This window comes from Cololabis saira, chromosome 2, assembly GCF_033807715.1.
Source record: "Cololabis saira isolate AMF1-May2022 chromosome 2, fColSai1.1, whole genome shotgun sequence".
NCBI lineage: Eukaryota > Metazoa > Chordata > Actinopteri > Beloniformes > Belonidae > Cololabis > Cololabis saira.
In genome coordinates, this window is record NC_084588.1 from 36,434,392 (window position 1) to 36,448,032 (window position 13,641).

Genomic DNA, 13,641 nt, shown 5'->3' on the forward strand with positions numbered 1-13,641 from the left:
GTCATGACTGGATGTCATTGCCACTGAATACAGTGACTATTAAGATTATGTTTACACTTTTTGTCAAATCAATGCGTCTATTAAGTCAAAAAAAGACTAAACCAGCATTAGTTACCAAAAAACAACTTTGATAGAACCAGGGATATTCTTACCCAAATCCTCCCATGTTGGAAGCTGCTGTTCCCTCTCCGAACACTTTATTGGTTGAGGAACCAACAGGGTTGCTGAAAGACGGGGTCGTACCAAATGATGACCCACCTCCAAATGCTGGGGAACCACCGAAAGAAGGGGGACTTCCAAACGCCGGAGCGCCGCCAAACCCACCTGCAGAAAGGAATAGCGTTGAGAGGCTGTGCAAGCGATTGTAAAAGATGAAGGACAGTGATATCTACTTGGTTTTGTTGGTGTAGAGAAGGAACCAAAGCCCTGGGATGCAACACTCCCAGCGCCAGTGGTGAAGGCCCCACTGCTCTTCTGCTCCCCAAAGGAGGACTGACCAAAACCAAAGCTTTTGGCACCACTATCCCCGAACAGACTGGGGGTACCTACAGGAGAAATAAGACAATAAATTTAGCTTTCAAGCACAAGTGAACAATGGTTTACTCCTCGTATATATTCTTTTATTAGATTGATTTGTTTGTGTGATAATATTGAGATAAAAACAAGAGTCGGGGTTGAGAATGATGGGACCGGTAAGCATACCAGCCTGAGTCGCCTGCCCGAAAACCCCGGTGGACGGACCCGTGCCAAATGGGTTCTTGTTGGCAGCGTCATCGCTCGGTTTACCTCCCAGGCCGCTGAAAAACCCACCACCAGAGGGTGAGCCTGCCGTATTGGTTGAACCAAACACACTCCCACCGGCTGACTGCTGCTGCTGGCACAGACATTTTAGTCAGACAAATTGTTGAGCAGAAAGGCATTATTGTGTCATCCTTTTCACAGGTTAGATTAATCGAAAAGTTGATGATACCTGTCCAAATAAGTTTCCAGGAGTTGATTGTTGGCCAAATACAGGGGTGGCACTGGAGCAGCCAAAAGCTGAACAAAAGATTAAAAAAAAAGAAGAACATTAAGAGTAAAGCCTGATTTAAGGTCCTGCGTTAAACCAACGCAGAGCCTACTCCGTTGCCGTGACGCTGTCGTGAACCCTTCGGACTTCTCCGTCACTCCATTTCGCCACGGTGCAATACCTCCAGAGAGCTAGTTGATACTTTGTTTAGTGTCTGGCTTTTCCGGTCATAGTGAATCAAAGAGAGAAGGAGAACTATTGTGCAAAAAACCAAAACAACCCAAAAAAAAAAAAAAAAAAAAAAAAAAACACACACGAAGAAAAGAGTGCTGAAAGTTCACTACTGCTTCACGAACCGGAACCGGAAATGCGTTGCAAGCAAACCAATCACAGCCCTCTCGGTCTGCGTTGGGTCTGCGTCGCCTCGACGCTTAGTTACATTTTTTGGGAGGTGCACGTCAGGCTACGGCGTAGCCTACGGAGAGACTTCAATAGCTGCGTACCCTACGGCCTAGGTTTAACGCGGAACCATAATTCAGCCTTGACACACTGACACAATCTTCAACTTCACATTACCAGATCAGCAATTATTATAAAGCGACCATTACCCCCAACTCCCCACCCCCACAGAAACTACTAAATAACATGATTCCAGAAACATGAACACCTACGTAGCTCATACTTTGAATCAGCTGTCCACGCGTATGCAGACATTCTCAGACTGTGTTAGGACTTCAGAGAATGTTTGGGAATGGAACAACACCTTGTAGCCACTGAGGCTTTGACAGGATGCAATAAAGAAAAACAGGTGTCTTTCTCTTTCAAGATGATGCCATTTGAAACAGTAGCACATTTGGCCTGAATCTGAGTGACACTTAAGTGCCAACTTGCACTCACCTGATGGCTGTCCAAAGCTGAAACCTGAAGATGGGGAGGTGGAAGTGTTGCTTCCAAACACAGATCCTTGTCCAAATCCAGAGCTCTGACCAAAACCAGGGGTTGTGTTTTGCCCAAACAGCCCTGAGCCAGTGCTGCTGGCTGCGTTTGCACTGCTTGTGCTAAAAGAGAAAGAACTTGCATTGGTTGCAGTGGGGGCACCAAAAAGACCACCTCCTCCAGTAGTTGCACCACTAGAACCTGCCCCAAAAGCTGACTGGGAGAAAGTAAAGCCACTGGATGTTCCACCGATGCCGGCAGGCTGACCAAACCCAGCCACCTGTCCAAACACGGATTTGCCAAAACCAGGTGATGTACCGAACCCAGATGAGCCAAATCCTGTGGCTGTTGGGGCTGAAGAAGCAGGTGGGGCAACAGCTTGCCCAAACACATTTCCAGCAGCGGTAGTTGATGTGTTGCTCACAACTACAGAGGTGGGAGTGGTGGCTGTAGGAGCAGCTGTGCTGATCACTGGTGTGATCCCAATGGAGCTGCTGTCAGTTGTTGCAGGAGCAGACTGAGTGAAAATGGAGCCTGGTTTGTCAGAACTGGGCACCTGGAATGCTGCTGGGGCTACCTGGGAGGCAGGTGTGGCAGCAGCTGAAGTGGTCCCAGCAGCAGTGGTGGATAGGTCTGGGGTGGCTTTCACTGTGGCAGGAGCACTGGCTGGTGGTGTAGGGGTTGCTTCAGTGGGTGCAACAGTGGGAGAGGGAGAGTCTGTGGCAGGGACGTTAGTGACCAAAGGGGTGCTGGGTATTGGTGCAGCAGATGTTGGTGTGGCTGTTGTGGTCTCTGCTGTGGTTGTATCCACTGCAGGCTCAGGCACGGCGGGTTGATTGGGGCTTTCTACAGCAGGTTCATTGCTAGTGGGCTCTTTTTTAGGAGGTGGTGTAGTTTGTTGTGTGGGAGCTTGTAGTTCCTCTACTGACTCTGGAGAAGCGGTGAGAAGACTACCAAACGATGAAGGAAAACCTGAGGCACTTGAGCTGGAGGGGGGAAGAGAAAAAGCTGGCTTGGTGTTTGATTCAGGGGGCTTAAACAAACTGCCTGACACCGTCCCGTTAGACAGGTTTGCTGCAGTAGAATCATCAGCAGACTTTTGGAGACCTGCTCCAAAGCTAAACTGCGGGGTTCCCTTGCCAATGCCAAGTCCACTATCCCCAAAGGTAAATGCAGCAGCAGGTTTGGTGGAGGAATCTTTAGCTTCTTCTCCTTGGCCCACGCGTAGTCCAGAGAAACTGCCCAGTGTCTCTCCCCCAATGGTCTTCGGCGGCTGTGGCTCTGTCCTGAAAGCAGTTGTGGTGGACGTCTGATTGGCTGCTTCACCTGCAGCGCTCGGCAGCACAGAGAGAGACCCGGTGCCAAGACCCGGGGCATTGGACTTGGGGGTGAGGGAAAATGGCTCCTCTCCAGTCTGGCCAAACGCCATCTTCCCATTTCCACCAAAGGGAAATGTATTCATATCCTTCACTGGGGAGACAAAAGGGTAAATTTAGCTGAAAATATAAGACATGAATGATCCTCTTCTTACTGTCTTGATAGCCAATAGTTTCTACCTTGTGACATTCCAGTTCCTTGCGAGACTGAAGAAAAACTGAAGCCTGAAGCCGATCTGGAAAAGCAAACAGGCAGAAAATCAATTGTTTCTATAAAGTGATATACTTGAGTGGACAAGAAAAATTAAGTGGGGTGCAATTTTAAAAAGTATTTGATAAATCGTCTGGATTATAAGGGGAAACAATTTAAAAGACATAATTAGAGTGGATTAAGACTTTTTGCTTGCCTCCACACTAGGGATGCCCCGATACCATTTTTTTCACACCAAGTACGAGTATTTTAATTTGTGTACTTGCCGATACAGAGTACCGATACGATACAATGAAAAATGCAATGAATTGGAAAGCAGGTTTTATTTGAAACAGATAAATTCAATAAAAACAAAATGAGTAGAATAACTATTTTAAACAAAAAATAATCTTTCTGTGTAAATAAAAAGTCTCCACACTGGCACTGTCTTCACATTTAAGAAAATATCAAACATATAACATATCAATGAAACATCATATCGCCAACTGACAGTGGCTGGTAATCCAGCGTTATATAATGGTTTAGAGCCTGTTATTTTAACGACCCGTGGGTTGTCTCTCGCCATTCGGTGCGTCCGAAATCCCATACTAAGGGCCAGTCCCAATACACCCCCTACCCCTACTTTTCAGCCCTACCCCTAAATTTTGCGCGTTCCCGTGAGGGTAGTGGTTTCCCAATTCCTCTTTGCATCTAGGGGTAGCGGGCATATCGAGGGCTAGGGGGTATGAATCTAGCCCTTAAAAGCTAGGGATTTCAGATGCTGACTCACTGACCGAGGGCCAGAAACATTTCCCAGAATGCTTTACGTCATCATTTGCAGACTGAATCAAACAAAAAAACATTTGTCATTTTTAGTGAATAAAATCAATATTTTGGAGTTAGTTTCTGCATAAAAACGCATTTTGATTACATTTCTAGAGATATATATAATAATAATAATAATAATTCATTTTATTTGGAGGCGCCTTTCACGACACCCAAGGTCACCTTACAGAATAAAAACACAGGAAATACAATTAAAAATACAATAAACATCCATACAAGTAACAAGACAAATAATATAACAGTAGACAAACAAACTGGTGGGAAGTAGTGCGTGATGTCCGGTTATAGTGAATGGGCAAGTTTGAACAGGTGGGTTTTGAGTTGTGTTTTGAATGTGGTGATGGAGTCTATTTGTTTTATGTGTGGGGGGAGGGAGTTCCAGAGTCTGGGTGCCGAGCAGCTGAAAGCTCGGGCACCCATGGTGCTAAGGTGTGAGGTGGGAGTGTAAAGGAGTCCAGCAGAGGTTGAGCGGAGGGTGCGGGAGGGGGTGTAATCTTGCAATAGGTCACAGAGGTAAGTGGGGGCTAGGTTGTGAAGGGCTTTGTGGGTGAGGAGGAGGTTTTTGTAAATGATACGGTATTGGACTGGGAGCCAGTGGAGTTGGATGAGGACGGGGGTGATGTGATCAGATGACTTGGTGCGGGTGATGATCCGGGCGGCCGAGTTCTGTATGAGTTGCAGTTTGTCGGTGAGTTTGGTTGGGAGGCCAGTGAGGAGGGCGTTGCAGTAATCAATACGGGATGTGATGAATGAGTGGACCAGGATTTCTGTGCTGGATTGGGACAGTGCTGGACGGAGTCTGGAGATGTTGCGGAGGTGAAAGAATGCAGTCCGGGTGATGTTGTAAATGTGAGGTGCAAATGAAAGTGTGCTGTCCAAAATGACGCCGAGGCTCTTGACGTGGGGGGAAAAGGGTACCGGAAAGCCGTCGATGATGATGGGAAGGGCGGGAGAGGGTTGTGACTTGGTGAGGGTGGATTTGGAGCCGATGAGAAGAGCCTCAGTTTTATTGCCGTTGAGTTTTAAAAAGTTATTGCTCATCCAGGTATTGATGTCGTGTAGGCAGGTGGTGAGGGAAGTGGGAGGAATGGCAGCGGTGGGGTTGGAGGAGATATATATCTGAGTGTCATCGGCGTAAGTGTGAAAATGGACCCTATGGTGACGGAGAATTGAACCTAGGGGTAGGAGGTAGATGGTGAAGAGAAGTGGACCCAATACTGACCCCTGGGGGACACCCATTGTGACACCCGTGCACCCAGATTTATGGTTCCGTAGTTGGACAAACTGTTGACGGTCAGTGAGGTATGATGAAAGCCAGGAGAGTGCAACACCAGTGATCCCAATGCCAGCCAGGCGGTCCAGGAGTATTGGGTGAGAAATGGTGTCGAAAGCTGCGCTGAGGTCCAGGAGGATGAGGATGGTGAGTAGGCCGGAGTCAGCTGCACGGAGGAGGTCGTTGGTGATTTTAACCAGGGCTGTTTCAGTGCTGTGATTGGGGCGGAAACCGGATTGGAAGGGTTCGTGGAGGTTATTTGAATTGAGGTGGGACTGTAATTGTGCTGCAACCACCCTTTCCAGAGTTTTGGAGATGAAGGGAAGGTTGGAGATGGGCCTGTAATGATTGAGGTCTGATGGGTCTGCACCGGGTTTTTTTAGGGTGGGTGTGATGGCAGCTAGTTTGAGGATTGGGGGAACAGTTCCAGTATTTTACTTTCATAATATTCACTCAGTGACTGTACATAATCACTCGCTTGCTCGTTTTTTCAGATCTCGCCAGAAGGTGTAGGGTACGCGGCGACGCGCGCCGTACGGTGCGCGTAGCCGTAGGCTCTGCGTCGATTTAACGCAGAACCATAAATCGCCGGCGGCTCTTATCATCCCCAAAAACATCGGAGCAAATTTCTTAACAGGTGTTATTTGGATAAACTGAGCCCAGATTGGGGATCTTAATGGTTACTTTTACGCCTGAAAAAATTAACAGCGCTACAGCGGAAATGAAAACAGCTTCTAGCTTTTAGCTCTCGGCTTCCTGATATGGTGTGACCTATGTGCAAACGTAACTATGCAGTCGCTTACGTACCCGAACATAAACAAAGAAAAGAGAACAAAGAGAAAAGAGAAAAAGAAACAAAGAAAAAGAAACAAAGAAAGAAAGAAATGAGCCTGAAAGAAACAAAGAAAGAAAGAAATGAGCCTGAAAGAAAGAAAGAAATGAGCCAGAAAGAAAGAAAGAAAGGATCAATGATGACGTGTTTGTGTAACAAACATGGCGGATCTGAGTCATTACAGTTTTGCAGTACAGGTGGACTCGTTTAATTGGTTTTTATTAATTTTAATTGGTGTAGTTTAGTAGTATTTAGTATTCTTTTAGAGCAGTGATTTGGGGGCTCCAAAGACTGAATGTGGTGATTGATGATGATTGATGATTGATTGTTTATTTCGTTCAGCAGCAACATCATAAAAAAAGAACAAACATAAACAAAACAGAAAAAATAAATTAAACTATGGCTGAACGAAAAGGGTTTGGCAGAAGCATAGCTTTTAGGCGCCAAACCCTTGTTTACTATTCAAAATTTGACAAACAAACAAAACATATTCTAGTAATACAGTACTTTATAGTACTACAACAATGTATATTAACATATATATCCAGAACTTTACCAAAACTACAAAGTATATTAACATAGGCTATATATCCAAAACTTTACCAAAATTACACAAGAATACACTACTATGATTGTAAACATAATTATATAAATATATCTGCACATGCATACCTTCTTGCATGCATACATACATACAAGCCATAATCACAAGGATTATGTACCCAAATAATCCAAACTACTATTAACTTAACGAGAAAAAAAAATAAAGTAATAAACTATAACATTTTATACTTTTCAAAAGTGCACCATTTAAACTTTTTTTTCAACTGGACAACACTTTTACTATCTTTTATTTCGTCTGGTAAACTATTCCACATTTTTACTCCATAGACTGAAATACACATTGTTTTTAGCGTGGTACGAGCACTTGGTTGTTTAAATTTCCCCTTCCCTCTGAGGTTATACTTTCCGTCCCTTTCCGCAAACATTTTTTGAAGATTTCCTGGAAGTACGTTATTCCTTACTTTGTACATGATTTGAGCAATTTTGCAGTCAACGATGTCTTTGAATTTCATTGACCTGGATTTAAGGAACAGTGGGTTGGTATGTTCATAGTACCCTACTTGGTGGACTATTCTGATAGCTCGCTTTTGCATAAGATATAACATTTGAGTGTTGCTTTTGTATGTACAACCCCAGACTTCTGCACAATAAGACAGATATGGCAACACAAGAGTACAGTACAGTGTGTATAATGAATTGTAGTTAAGTATTTGTTTTGTCCTATATAAAATTCCTATTGTTCTTGCAAGTTTCGATCTAATACAACTAACATGAGGTTTCCAGCTCAAATTATGGTCAATGATAACCCCTAAGAATTTATTCTCATAAACTCTCTCTAAACTTATATTATCAATCCTTACTTCCGTGGATCCCTCCAGCTGTTTATCTGATTTACCAAATATCATAAATTTAGTTTTTTTGATGTTCAATGATAATTTGTTTGTATCAAACCATAATTTGAGCTTTTCCAGTTCTACTGAGATAACCTCCAGTAGCTTCTGAAGGTTTCTCCCAGTACAAAAGGCATTTGTGTCATCAGCAAAAACAATATAATCTAATATATTAGAGACATTACAAATATCATTTATATAGAGAATGAATAATTTTGGACCTAAAACAGAGATAGATTTATAGTTACAAAAGGTGAAGTTGAATTGGTATTTTTTTTTTAATCGCCATTTTTATCGTTATCGGGATAAATGCCAGAAATTATCGTGATAAATTTTTTATTCCATACCGCCCATCCCTAGTCCCAATCCCTAGAGAAGATTACAATGGCCCTACCCAAGTGGCTTCATTTTTAGGGTGAAGTGGTAGTGAGTGAGGGCTAGTGGTAGAAGGTAGGGTGAACATTGGGATTGGCCCTAAACAGTATATATAAGTATACTTCGGCACACTTTTGAGTAAATATCAGTAGTATGCCTTAATTCAGAAAACGTATTACTCAGAGCGCACACGGCACTTCCTGTCGACCAACAGGAGTTGTTACTGTCACAGCAGCAGTAGCAGCGCACTGCTCCGCTCTTTCCAGTTTATCCTGGCCGAAACAAGATGACATTATATAATATTATTCATTCATTCATTATCTTACCCGCTTTATCCCTTGCGGGGTCACGGCTCATCCCAGCTCATTTTAGGTGAGAGGCAGGGGATACACCCTGGACAGGTCACCAGTCCATCACAGGGCCACATATAGACACACAAACCATGCTCACAACCACACTCACGCTCACACCTACGGGCAATTTTAGAGTCATCAATTAACCTAATATGCATGTTTTTGGACTGTGGGAGGAAGCCGGAGTACCCGGAGAGAACCCACGCGAGCACGGGGAGAACATGCAAACTCCACACAGAAAGGCCCCTGCTGGGCCTGGGAGTCGAACCGGGGACCTTCTTGCTGTGAGGCAACAGTGCTAACCACTAAGCCACCGTGCTGCCCTATAATATTATTATTATATACGAATATTATAATATTAATATTATATAAAAAATATTATTATACTTAATATTACACTTATGGCATATACGTATTTGTGCAGCACTTAGCAACCAAACACAACAACAACAATGAAGTGGTATCGCTGCGTGGTATTGGAGAATTTTTGCGAGTAAGAGTATATGAGAGCAGTATCGTCCCCGATACCGATACCAGTATCGGTATCCAGTGTTTCCTCTACATTCATTCAGCAGTGGCGGTCCGCCACTGCTGAATCATAGCCGCCACGCCTGAAATTTTTTTTTATTATAATTTTTTTTTTTTTTTTTTTTGCAAATGCACCATCGCCGCATCTCTCCACCTTCACAGCACAGCCTGTGTGATGATGAGCGCAACGGCGGGGGGAGGGGAGGGAGGGAGTGGGGCGAGAGCGCGGCCTAAAGTGACATCACGTCAGGCACCAGGTCAGAGTCAGAGTCAGAGTCGTCGTAAGGAAAAAAAAAAAGGAGAAGTCGCCGTAAGAAAAAAAGGCAGCGAATTACCGGAGAAAAGGTAGACTTATTAGGGGCGGACTGGCCATCTGTGTGATCTGGAGAATCACAGAACGGCCAGGACGGATGGCGGCCGGCCACAGTGTTAGGGCTCGGCCAGGCGGGGCTTTATAAATATATGGGCTTTATAAATGTATTACATATATGAGCGCGGAGTCGGCGTGGCGAGGAGCTGCGCGGCGGACAGTGAGTCGCGCTGTGAAGCCCGATTTAGGTTCCGCGTTAAATCGACGCAGAACTACGCCGTAGGTTAAGCGGCGACGCGCAACGTACGGGCAGGTCTCCGCGTAAACTACGCCGTAGGTTCTGCGTCGATTTAACGCGGAACCATAAATCATCCTTAAACCACCTGCAGCCCGGGAGGAAAAGTTAAGGAGCGGCTGCGAGTTGTTCATCGGCATTGCTGGTTCGTTTTGTTAACTCTAAGCTTTGTTGCTTTGTTTGTTAGTTTGCTGGTGTTTTTGTTTTTTTCCTCTCTGTGATTTTTAAGTTATTTGTGAAGAAGTTCTGAGTTCCCTGTCGGAGTTTTTCTGTGTTTTTCTATTAAACTACGCCTCGTTTTGGCTAAAGTTTAACCCGGTTTTATTTTTAAAATTATCTTCAAAACATAAAAAGAAATCGATCAAAAATCACAATTAATACAGAAATTATTGGTGCTGTAAACATGTGTCTTTTTGGAAAGGTGCACAACATGGACTTTGGTAGAATAAGAACAAAAGTGCATTTGGATGAAGGGAATGTCATCCTGACTTCCCACATGAAAAAGATTGTTGGAAACAGTTAGGCACCAAATATAATATATTGAATTTTCTCAGATGGCAAAAATAAGAACTTTATTGATCCCACATAGGAGTAATTCATGTTATATCAGCTATAGAGAACAAGGTAGTGCCGAAAAACAATATATATCCTCCCTCACAAAAATAAGAAAAATAGAGAAACATATTTTCTCACCAACAAAACATATTTAAAATTTTCCAAGTAACAAAATAACATTTTTCGGGCAATGAAATAACATTTGAACCATCTTTCAGACAATTACATTTGTTCATGAGAAAATATGTTTCTCTGTTTTTCTTTTGTGAGGGGGGAGCACACAGTCACAAGAACACCTGGAAGCATTCATGCTTATGACCACAGAGAAAGATCCTCATGTCCCTTGACAATGACAGAGTTGCAGAAAAAAGTGACCTGTTGAAGAAACTCCTTATCCCTAAACATTGAGAAAAATGGCATTGCTGGTTGGTTTTTTTAGGTTAACATTCAACCTTCATTTCTATGTGAGTATTCAAGTTAAACTGTATATTTACACCCTCATTACATAGTGATTTATCATAACTCATACAGTGTTGTGTATTTCAGATACCTGTTTTGTATTGGTTCAACCAGAGGGACTGAGTTAGAGAGTATTCAAGTTAAACTAGAATACTATGCTCTTAACACATCTAGTCAAATCAGTGCTATTGCTATAATTTGGATGGTATAGTATCATGAGCCACAATTAAGTATTGTGACACTCATGCCAGGCGTTATTGTTGTTGAGTTTCCACACGCCGATTGCTTTGGGCCGGGCCTAGTCAACGCCGCCGCCGCCGCCGCCACCCCCCCGGGAAGCATGCCCCCACTGCTGAAAAAATTCCTAGAGGAAACACTGGTATCGGGGCATCCCTACTCCACACACATTTATCTGTGTGGTTATTTTGGGGGAAATTAACAGAACAAAAACCGTGATGTGGCTCAAATCGCTTTCAGTGAATTACAGTCAAGTAAAGTTTGATAATAGCAAGATGTTAAATATTATTGACTATGTCTTTATGATAAATACAATTATGAGCTAACTTTGTTCGACAAGAATAAATGGAGATGTCTCACCCTGAAGTGAAGGAGAAACCTTTGCTGGAGCTTTGTTCCACTGAACTCACAGAACCGTCTGCTTTGGCTGCCGGACCTTCAAGACAAAGTTTTAGGAACTGAGTAAATGTCTGTCATGGCATGAAACCCAACACAAATTTAGAGGTGACGATTTTACAGATCCAGAAATAGAACCATAAACAAGCCACTGGACTGCAGATGTTCCTGTTTGACCAGATGACTGGAGCTGCAAGCATGAGATGGGTGGGACGTGCACACACCGTATCTGCCAACATGTCACCTACCAAACACAAAGCCCGTCTGTGGCGTGGATGTAATTTCACTGGAAGTCTTTTGCATGGTCGGGACAGTATTCTGCAGAGAAACGTTTAATTGCAGTTACAGCTCAATTCAACAAAAACACAAGTATTTATGGATATTTTATACTCACCCGTTTGACTTGATTTGTAGAAACTGTTGTGAAGGCCTGAGCTGTGGGATCAGACCCTGAGGAGCTGGAGAAGATCAACAAAACAGTAAGACGGGGAACATGTCTCGTACTTTTAATGAAAGAAAACAAAATTGTGGAAAATTCCTGTGTGGAATAAAAAAAATATGGCATTCTGCTACACAGATAGGCAATAGACAAAATAAATAATTTAATTAAATTAAATATTTTTTTTTTTTCATTATTAAAAAAAAACAGCTGGAAAGCAGTCACATCATGAACAAGATGAAGATTTCTGACATTAGCTGAGAAAATGTCTTTGGAAACAAATCTATTCAACGTTACTGTGACTTAAAGTAGAAAGTGTTGACAGAGACTCGATCCGTGTAATCTGTAATAATGCAGTTTTTACCTGATGATGGAAGGCGGCCCTTTGTCTTTGAGCTCCTGAATGTTGACCACCTGGGGAACAATCTTTAAAGTGGACTCCGTCAGTGAGGTCGTGACAACAGCTGGAATACAAACAAAAGCATATGAGAGCACTTCACAAGAATGTGTACACAGAATCCACATTTCAAAAGAACAAGGCATGATTATTTTGATTTTACCTATTTATGCATTTATTTTTTACGTATGTAATTTTATGCATGTATATTACAGCTGTCAAAGTTAATGTCTTCATAATATGTTAACGTAAATTTTGTTTAACAGCACTATTTGTTTGTTAATGCAACGTTATAAACACACACACACACTATGACGCTGCAAACATGTAGTTTGGAGAAAAGGGAAGTGATGCAGCTGCAATAGCCTGTATAACTGTATAATGCACGAAGCATCATTTACAAACTGGTTTTCTGAAGAGTGGTTTTAAAGCCTCTTTTCCCCATAGGCTGTAATATACAAAAACAAAACCATCAAGAATATATTTAATGGTGATTATATATATATATATATATATATATATATATATATATATATATGAATAAATAAATAAATAAAACAAAACATTATGTAGACTGAAACTTAGACCGCCCAAAGAAACCAAAAATCTTTTTTCCAAAAGGCTTTTCAATTGTATTTATAGCATCTATTACAACAGAAGTTGTTTCCAGACGCTTTCCAGAGATCCATATCTACTGTGTATAGATCTACTGTGTTGACAAAAGAACCTTTGACAATAGAAATTACTTTCTACCACTACAGGTCTACTTTGTTGTCTTACCAGGGATGCAAGAAACAAATGACACATGAAATGTCTTGTGAATGTCTTCCACCATATGGTCAGAAGTGTTATTACCACATAGTGTTTTTAAAGGGGACCTATTATGAAAAACATGTTTTTTCTTGTTTTAACATATATAAAGTTGTCTCCCCTCACCCTGCCAACACAGAGAAGGAAGAAAGCAACCAAATTTCGCAGGTTCTGTTCACCCCGCCCGGAGGATCCTTCCAGTGTCATGTGACTTTTACGAGCCGTTCAGAATCTGCGCCTATCGTGACGTCACGACAGACGCAGAGGTTTGGCCTCCGCTGCTGAAACCACGCCCACAACTAACTCCGCCGGCCGGAGCGTCCGCCATTGTTCAGAAGCGGTGGCTGTTTGAACAACGAGGGACAGTTAAAATTAGGTTTTGCATCGACACTTACCCTCATAAAAGGATCAGTACCAACAGCACGGACCCGGCAACTGCAAACGAGTCAGCGGTAAGTGACGTTATTTTTTTTATGTTATTTATGTTTGTTTACAAGTATGATCTTTGCATGGGCTAAGTATTTAGCTCCGGAGCACCGGAGCTACTCACCGGACCGGAGAGTAGCTCTGG

The 13,641-nt window shown here is 42.8% G+C and overlaps 1 protein-coding gene across 4 annotated transcripts in view; it reads right to left on the minus strand.

Moving 5' to 3' along the window:
• Positions 1–13,641, minus strand: part of LOC133463173 (nuclear pore complex protein Nup214-like) — a 36,200-nt gene that overhangs the window by 5,458 nt on the left and 17,101 nt on the right. For 3 of the 4 annotated variants that reach the window (XM_061744540.1, XM_061744552.1, XM_061744561.1), the window contains 10 exons: positions 12,228–12,327; positions 11,819–11,882; positions 11,673–11,742; positions 11,389–11,464; positions 3,502–3,557; positions 1,907–3,415; positions 971–1,038; positions 703–874; positions 393–545; positions 153–324 (listed from right to left, as the gene is read on the minus strand). In XM_061744540.1, the coding sequence (XP_061600524.1) occupies positions 153–324; positions 393–545; positions 703–874; positions 971–1,038; positions 1,907–3,415; positions 3,502–3,557; positions 11,389–11,464; positions 11,673–11,742; positions 11,819–11,882; positions 12,228–12,327 (2,440 nt within the window). The remainder of the gene's footprint in view (positions 1–152; positions 325–392; positions 546–702; positions 875–970; positions 1,039–1,906; positions 3,416–3,501; positions 3,558–11,388; positions 11,465–11,672; positions 11,743–11,818; positions 11,883–12,227; positions 12,328–13,641) is intronic. The other variant, XM_061744542.1, reaches the window with a different exon arrangement.